General features: G+C 58.8%; 1 protein-coding gene across 3 annotated transcripts in view; it reads left to right on the forward strand.

Annotated features, from left to right (window-relative positions):
• The window catches only part of MGMT (O-6-methylguanine-DNA methyltransferase), a 235,155-nt gene extending 227,928 nt beyond the window's left edge, over nucleotides 1-7,227 (forward strand). For all 3 annotated transcript variants that reach the window (XM_072972119.1, XM_072972120.1, XM_072972118.1), the window contains 2 exons: nucleotides 620-759; nucleotides 6,926-7,227. In XM_072972119.1, coding sequence (XP_072828220.1) covers nucleotides 620-759; nucleotides 6,926-7,135 — 350 coding nt within the window. In that variant the 3' untranslated portion in view covers nucleotides 7,136-7,227. The remainder of the gene's footprint in view (nucleotides 1-619; nucleotides 760-6,925) is intronic.
• The last annotated feature ends 1,550 nt before the right edge of the window (nucleotides 7,228-8,777 follow it).

Here is an 8,777-nt window from a genome sequence, read left to right on the forward strand (position 1 = left end):
TGGAGCCGTCACCTCCTGGTTCCTGCAGCAGGAATGAAGAGCAAATGCAGTTTGATGTGGTTAGTCAATCAAAACGGGAATAAAGGTATTTCATCTTTGCAGCCCTGCTCATTACAGAGGCCTGTAGCCAAGGGCACCGCCAGCCCGTGTACCATGGTGTTTGGCATTCCAGGCCCGCTCGCCGTGGGGCGTGGACTGCCAGCATAGTACCACAGCCTGGCCCCTGGCTGTGGCTTCATCCTCCTGTGTCCCTGCTGAAGTGGGAAATTAACCAGCAGCACAGAAGCTTCCAAAGTCGGCATGCAGGCAGGGCCTCGTGTGCTGATGGGCTGAACTGCGCGCTGATCTGTACCCGCCCGGGTCCTGCGTGGAGCTCAGGGAGGACGGGAGGAGGGTGCAGATGGTGATGCATCGATGGGGGATGCCGGCGAAGGGGCCAGCCTCACGCCTGTCCCTCCTTGTTGGGGGCTTGGTGACAGGCTGCGTGTGGCGCTGGGCTCTAACTGGGGTGACCCCGCTCTGTGTGGCTGTGCTTCCTCTCTCAGGACTGGCAGCTATTTATAGCCGAGCTGTTGGAGCTGTTTGTCCAAATAACGTCATTCTGCATTCTGCCTTTCAGATTCCTTCACCAGGCAGGTGTTATGGAAGCTGCTGAAGGCTGTGAAATTCGGAGAAACGGTTTCTTACCAGCAATTAGCAGCCCTGGCAGGCAAGCCCAAGGCCGCGCGGGCCGTGGGAGGAGCAATGAGAAGCAATCCTGTGAGTTGGCATCCCCGTGGGTCACGGTGGCCGCGGTCGGCGGGTGGGCCTGGGCCTGGCACTCAGGGGGGGTCCAAGTGGTGTTTGCATCAGCGTGTTTGGGAGGCAACTGGGCTGCAGTGGGCGGGGCGGAGAGGAAGCAGCGCTGATAGCGTGGGCGGCACTGGTGGGTCCCCCCACTGTTTTGGTGAAGGAGGAAGGGAATCTTTCCCACCCCTCCACCAGCCCCACCCCCACAGTGTCTGTCAGAACCACGGAGTGGCTGGTCACAAGAGCTCAGGGCGGCGAGCCTGGAGTGGTGCCGAGCAGACACCCGACAGTGATTCGACAGCAGTGCCGAGGGTGCCAGACCCTCTCCAGGTGCCGGGAGAACAGACAGAAAGGGCCATCCATGTGGAACCTGCACTCTGGAAAGACGCACGTGCTGGGGACACACCCCCATTCCCAGGGGCTTCACTCTGTTAGGAGGTCCAGGCCATGGGCCTTGGGGCCTGGCACCTCACCATCTTCCAGCCTGTCTCCCTGGGAGTAGTTCTTTCCCCGGGCTCCTCCATGTCCTGGTCCCTCCTGTGCGTCTGCAGTCAGGTCTTGCTGAGAGCAAAGCTCACACACCCCAGAGGCCATCTCCCCGGAGGACAGGGCCAGGCCTGTCTTACCCAGGAAGGCAGAGGTCGCCTCTGCTCCCCAACACGCTGTGCGTGGTCTGCGGGCTGTCCAGGTTCGGGAAGGAAGTCAGTATGATTAGAGGGGAGGCGATGATGGGGGCCTGGCCAAGGCCATACGTGCCTCTGGATCCTGCGGGTGGGCAGGAGGGTGCCCTTGTCCACCCAGCAGCTTGGCCCGTGGGGAGACCCCACACGCCTGCATGGGGCCCTGGAACATTCCCAGTCTCACTAGCCCCCAGTGCCTGCCAGGGCCTGCTGTCGCGTTAGAATGGTTTCTCCCTAGAGCTATAGGGAAGTGTCCACGGTGGTCGGTGACAACCGGCCTCTGAGGGGAGCACATCTGACATCATGGGATGCGGAATTACTACATCACAGAGACCCCGCTTTCTTAAAAATCTCGGTGGCTTTGCTCTGTGTCCTCAAAACTGTCTCCATCCCTGCTCACGGGGAGCCTGGCGTTTACACATGCAGCCCACGGCTCGCGGCAGCCCAAGGGCAGAGCCCGGGTCTCTAGGAGGTGCAGCCACGCGGCCTTTCACACAAAGCTTGTTACTTGAGTGGCAGGCCCTGCAGGTTGGTAGGGGCTGTACTGTCTCCACGTGCATCTGATCTAGAGAAGAGTTTTCTGTGCTATTAAAAATCCCGAATCGTCAGGAACGATGTGTGGTACGGACAACACTGCACACCGACCCCCCGCATCTCTGCGTGTCCCGCGTCCTCGTTGACGAGGGCTGGTAGGCGCAGGCAGCGTTCCGTTTTGCACCCGTTGAGCTTGAATGGCAGCGGCCCAGCTGCGTCGTGGCGCACACCTCCTCCACGCCCTGCAGGTGCACGCCGGTGGTCCTGAGTTAAATTTCTGGATGTGACGTTTCACGTTTCCCAGCAAAGCTTAAGCTATGCCTTCCCGCCGAGAGGCCACTGTCTTCTCCAAGGGTGACTTTGCTCTAGACGGAGCCCGTTCAGACACTGTGGCACCAAGGCTCCACGTGATGCCATGGGGACGACCGTGGGAGGCCCCCTTGGCCCCCTCCTGCATCACAGAGGCGCCATGTTCTGTGACGTTCTCCCCGTGTCCCAGACCACCCCTGCTTCAGGCCGGGCTTCTCCTGGTCACGCCCTCACCGAGGTTCGCCCGAGTCCTCGGTGTGCACACCTGTCTGCTCTGCAGGCAGACAGCTCTGCTAGCTGACGTCTGCAGTGCGTCTCCCTGGCCTCTCGCCATCCAGCGGCTCCTTGCTTTCTGGGGGGAGGCCACGGCCGGGCAGCGATCGCGCTTGTGGCGATATTCAGATTCATTTATTGTCCTGAAAACGGCATGAGTCTCCCCTCCTGCTATCAATCTCTACGAATGTCTCTGCCCAAGGATGGCCTCAGTCACTGAAATTTATAAAACAGGATCTCAAAGGGCTCAAAACTCTAATGTCCACAAAGTCCCCGTATTGACACCGCCGTCGGGGGCCTGAACCCAGGTGGCCGTGAGGACACACTGAGGAGTCTCCCTTCTCGGGCCCTCCTGTGCCGCAGGCCCCAGGGTGGCCCTGAGTCCTCCATGGCCTTTCCCTGCGCGTCACTCTGTGGTTGGGCACCGCCCATGACTCACACAGGGACCTCAACTTGACGAGAAGGTTGCAGAGGTGCCGGCAGCCACGGGACCCACGAGCCACCTCCAGGTGTGGCACAGACACCGCGGACAGGAGCCACGTGCTCCTGTGGCTCGGCCCGGCGGAGTGAGCATCCTCCCGGGGCTCCACAGAGTTGATGAAAAGAACCTCCTTAGAGCAAACGGGCTGAGGGGTCCACAGGGTGGCCCTGGGGGCCTGACGGAGAACCCGGCCCTGCTCAGGTCTCCCTTCGGGGCTGAGGGCGAGGGGCCCGGCCTCAGAACCGTACATGTGGGTCCAGCATGGAGGCTGAGTTGGTGAGAGGTCGACATTGAAAACATCTCCATGTTCAGGCTGAAAAGAGCCAGAGTGCATTTCGGGGAGGAGAGTGAGAAACGGACTTGGAGTGTCGCAAACCCCAGGAAGCTCCCTGCGCACTCGCTCCTTGGGTGGCTCGGAGGGAACAGGGACACGTGGCGGGTCGGACTCCAGCGCTTGCTCTCGGCGTGGCCGCCTCTCGCCCGCCAGAGGGAGGGGTGGTTTCTGCTGTTGTTGGGAAGTCACATCCCATCCTCGGCCCTGGATTTTTCCAGAGTTTTCCATGAAGAAATTCACAGCCCAGGTCAGATGGCCTGGCAGCCTTCCGGAAGGCCCCCTCCCAGGCCCAGCCTGGAGGATGGTCAGCTTTCTGGTGGAACACGGCCCTCCCCGATCAAGCACCCTCCAGTCACCCTCGGACAGAATTTGCTAAATGCAGTTCAAAGGCAGTCAATACTCGCACAGAGCATTTCCCCACCTTCTTCCAAACAAACACATTCCTGAGGAGTTAGTTTATTCACAGATCGCCACGAGCGCTAATGACCCCCCGAGTCTTGTTCTGCCAGTCACCCGGATGGTTGTTGATAAAGATTTAGCATCATGTTCTGAGTGTCAGGGCTGTCAGTGGGGCTGAACCATTTGACCAGAAGAAGAAAACGCACAGGGAGCTATTGATTACAGCTTCTCAGTGTCACTTGTTCACCAGGATTTAGGTATTGATGAGCCGCGAGTGAAAACAAGCCTTTCCCTTGTGGGCCGCTGCCCCCGAGAACAAAGGCGAAGTTGGAGAAAACACTCAGCCGGCACCAGAATCAGAGGGATTCCGTTATTGATTGAAAGGCCCCTTCGTGTTATTTTTGCTGGAGACAAATCTATGGGTTTGGAAGTTTTATAGCTTTTGAGAAAGGGTCTGTGTAAGCGATGGATTCGCATATCGGGTGAATCAGGTTTCCCGGCGTGAAGATCTCAGGGCAGCTGCGATAGCAGGAGCTGCTTGGTTATTGATAAAAATTGCAGCCTACGCAGCACAGGCTTCACGGAGAGGGCCCAGAGGGTGCTGATCCTTTGAAATGTCCTTAGGGCCCCAATACATTCTGGCAGGTTTCATTATTTTAAGAGTCTGAAACTTGACACCAAAATTAGCACATACAGAAGCAGCGTTCCCGTTTCTAGAGGTGAAGGTGGTGCGTGTTTGGTGAGTCACCTGTTCTGCATCGCCATGTACGAGAGAGGAAGACGGGGCAGAGAGGTCGTTCCAATTGCCATTCCGGGCGAGCGGTCCTGTTATCTGCATGATGTATGGAAACCGGGAGAGAGAAAGAGAGAGGTTCGCATTACGCACTGCCACAATTTCATAGCTTGTTGGGGGAGAGGGCGGGAAATCCACGCTCACCTGTGAAATCTGCCGTTAGGTAGGAAAATTGAATTGGTGCCTAAATGTTTGTAAAACTAAATTGAATTAAATGTCTCCCTCTTTATCAGTCCAGAGCTTGAACTGTATGTTATCTGATCATGTCTTCACAGCAGTTATTAACGTGACTGTTGTGTTTGATAAAAACCCTCAGTCAGAGCAAACATTCCACCCTTAAAGTTCCTGTCCCTCCCGCCAAGCAGATGGGAGGCACGAGCCGTCTTCAGGACCTGGAGGTGCGACTGCTGCTTGCCGGGTTAAACCACGCTGGGAAGGGAGCCAGCTCACTCTCACCCTCGCCACGCAGGTCGGGGTTAGGACCCCTGGGTGAATGAGTCACCACAGCAACCCAAGCTCCTGGTCTGTGAGCTGGTGAGGTCGGACTCCCACCTCCCCCGGCCAGCTCACCGCAAGCGCCCCGGCCCCCCGCAGCAGTACCCCTGCGGGCAGTGTGCTTTGCATGTGACCTCGGGCTAGAGGCCCTTCCCGAGTCCTGAGTGGCCGCTTGTCAGGACCCTTGTGCAAAACACCTTGGACCCCCCAGAGCCCCACGCGGTCTTCATCCCTGTGTTTGGTGGCTCCTGGCGTGTGGCTCCCTGGCATGTGCCGAGTGTGCCTGACCTGTGTCCACTGGCTGCCCAGGAAGAGAGGTCAGCAGCCCCAGACGATTCCCATCCACTGTGGTTTTCAGGGTCTGTAAATTACATCCCTTTCTCCCTGCCGTGTTCTGAGCCAGCTAAGACATGGCTAAAGGACATCATGACACTCGCTTTCTTGGGATAAAAGCTTGGCTGGAGAGGTGGCGTAGCCAGCTTCTAGGAATTCCCACCGTAGACGGGGGGGCTACGAAGCACGTGGGCAGGTGGGGTGAGGCCTGGGTGTGGCTGCAGGGATGACAAGCAGCCCGTGGGAAGGGCCCCTCTCGAACCCAGCGCCCCGAGCCCTGGCGTCCAGTCTCCGATGTGGGGTATCAGATGTCCACAGGTCTGCATGGTGCCACTCAGGCGAGGAAAGAATGTTCTGGGTGCAGGGTGACACCCTGTCCTAGGGCCGTCAGTGCCCAGCACCCAGGCCTGCCCACCTGACCAGCCCCTGGGAGCTGGGCCCTCGCCCTCTGAGGCTGGGCCAGCCCTGCCCCTCCCCAGGGACTAGAGCTGCAGCGCTTTGAGCCTCAGGCGAGCTTCTCCGGGAGGGTGAGGTGGGTGCACAGAGCCCAGCCTGTGCCTGTGTTTCCCAGCACATCTCAGGCACTGGCCCTGGGTGGCGGGCACTGCCCTGGGTCCCCACCGCAGGGCCCTCTGACAGTCGGCAGCTCTCGGGTTGTGTCCGAGAGTGGCCTTGCTGTTAGTGGGATCGCTCTGTGGGCTCAGGGCAGGCACCTCACCACTCCACTTGTCTCCAGGGTAAAAGGCCAGGGCAGCTCTATCTTTGCATTAGGCTTTCTGGGGGCGGCAGGGACCTTGTGGAGGAGGGAGGGAGGGCATGGCCCTGGAGCCCGGGGTCCTGAATGGGGTCGTGGAAGAGCTGGCTGGTCCCTCCCAGCCCAGGATCAAGGCGGGGGTCGTGACTCAGGTAGGAGCAGATGGGAACTGGAGGTTCTTGAACTTCCCATGTCCGGAGACTCAGAGGGAGGCAGGTGCGCCTGGGCACGGGCGCGTGAAGCAGAGGCAAACCTTTCCCACGAAGGCCTGGGCGCTGAGTGCTTCAGGCAGGCAGCGTGTACCAGTGAGTGTGGCTGTGTTTTAGGGGAACTTTATTTACAAAAGCAGAAAAAACTTTATTACAATAGTGTGGCCTGCATGGGCCACAGCCAGCCAGCCTGTGGGTTAAAGGGGCCTGTGTGAGTGCAGGATCCCCTGACGTCTGTTACCTCTTGGAGATGTTTTGAGAATTTCACATCAAAACTCATAGCTTGGAAATACAGTTTTAAATTTTGTAGGTATACATAACAGATCATATGTGAAGTGAAACTAAGTTTCTCCTCCTAAATCTTAGCATCAAGGAATTCTCTAGAAGACGCCCCGCATTGGCCTCAGGCATGGGGTCTGTCCCAGCACCCCGTCGCCAGCAGCCCGCGCGTGGCCACATCCCTGCGAGGCAGGCCTGGACCAGCCGTGCAGACCCCGTCAGCCCCAATCCCCGACTGACGGTGCTTCCTCCCTGTTTTCCAGGTCGCCATCCTGGTCCCGTGCCACCGTGTGGTCCGCAGCAGCGGGGCCATGGGCAACTACTCGGGAGGCATGGCCGTGAAGGAATGGCTCCTGGCCCACGAGGGCAGCCCGGCGGGGAAGCCGGCCCGCGCAGGGCGCTCCCGCCCTACCAGCGCCTGGCGCGGGGCCCTGGGCGGCACCGCCAGCGCTCAGCCTGCTGGCCGAAATTGAGCATCTGTGTGGGGACAGGTTGGCATATCCATGTGGTGGCTGGCGGGAGGTGGGGGTGGGGGGCCCTGCCCCATTAAAGGAGCTGGAGAGTCCGGGCTGCCTATCTGTTCTTCCATTTACACCCGCAGCACAGGGAGGCCCGAGACCGGCCGCCGCGCTGTTCCATCCTCTCGCGCTGTTACTGTCCCACGTCTGATGTCTGTTAAATCAGGGATGAGAGGGTGGGGGACTGGCCACTGTGAGGGTGATCGCCCTGGAGGAGGGGCGTCTAGTGCCCCCAGAACTGCTGGCTGCCCCGGACACCGCAGCTGCGCCCAGAGCCAGCCAAGCCACGGGGGCCCGGGACCCCATACAGGTCCATCCCCTGAAACAGCGACCCGCGCCCAGCATGCTCCCCGCCTTCCCTTCCCTCTCAGCTGCTGAAGCTGCCGGTATGATGCTGAGGGAAGGGGCCGGCCCTGGAGGAGGTGCCTGTGGATGTGTCCACGTGGGGTCATATCAACCAAATAGAAAACAGCCACTTGCCAGAATGATCTGGGAAAACAAGCAGCAATTTGGGCTTGGATGTGGCTGAAACGGCACCTTCCTAAGGAGTTGAGTTTCACCCCGGCCTCTCCTGCCGCCCATAGCCTTAGCGTGCTCTGGACAGAAGGTGACGTGGGACGCCCATCTCTCCTTCCCGACACCCCGATGTCGACCTGGGAGTAGGGGTCACACATGCAGGGGGTCAGCTCTTGTCACCACCCGGCGTGGGGAGTATTTCCCACGCCTGCCACACACCACAGTCTGATACTTCACTGTCATGTTGCCATTTTAACTTTATAATTAATTCACTTATCCAAAACAACATGAGGGGAACTTGTAGGTCTGTGTGGATAAGTAAACCAGAGCATCTGAAATATGGAGAAAACAAGCTACACCCAGCTGGGCGAAAGGAAGCTTTGTCGGGGCGCCTGTGACAGTGTCCACAACAGCAGATGCTCGAGTGGTTTGTGTGCGTCGCCAGAAACCCGGGTGAAAATACAGCCTTGCACGTGCTCGGCGCGGGGGTGCTTTGTATTTCACGTTTCCTTAACACCCACAAAAATCGGGGGCCTAACAAACAGAACTAGACTTCTCTCACCAGTTTGTGATTTATTACATCCTTTTCTTAATCAGCCAAATTAATTCTGGCTTTTTTTTTTTTGCTCAAAAATAAAATATGACCGTTAACCCATGCATTATCTTCTAACCGCAGTCCTTCTCAGGACGTCTGTAAAGCAAGCTGAGTTAGGGAGCTGCGCAGATGGCCAGTCTGCGGACGGGCCTGAGTCTCCCTGCTCCATCCTCACAGGCAGCGAACCTCAACATGCCCTCAGTGAGCTGCCCATCTCTCTGTTCCTGACGTGCTCGGGGGACAAGTAGGGGGTCTGGGGGGCTCTTTGCGTCTGGGGGCAGTGAGGGTGGTTGTGTTCTGAATTCTCGGAGGGAAACGCTTCGCTCCAGGTGCACAGTCACCAGGACACCCTCCTCTGCCCAGAGCAGGGCAGGAGGCTGTGCTGCCCGAGGTCTCAGGCTCCAGCCTGTGGGCCTGGGCGTGGTCCTGTCGGGCGCTTTCCAATAGAGGGCGCTGCCGCAGTGCGCTGGGCTGGGCTGGGCCCGG

This window comes from Vicugna pacos, chromosome 11, assembly GCF_048564905.1.
Source record: "Vicugna pacos chromosome 11, VicPac4, whole genome shotgun sequence".
Taxonomy (NCBI): Eukaryota; Metazoa; Chordata; class Mammalia; order Artiodactyla; family Camelidae; genus Vicugna; species Vicugna pacos.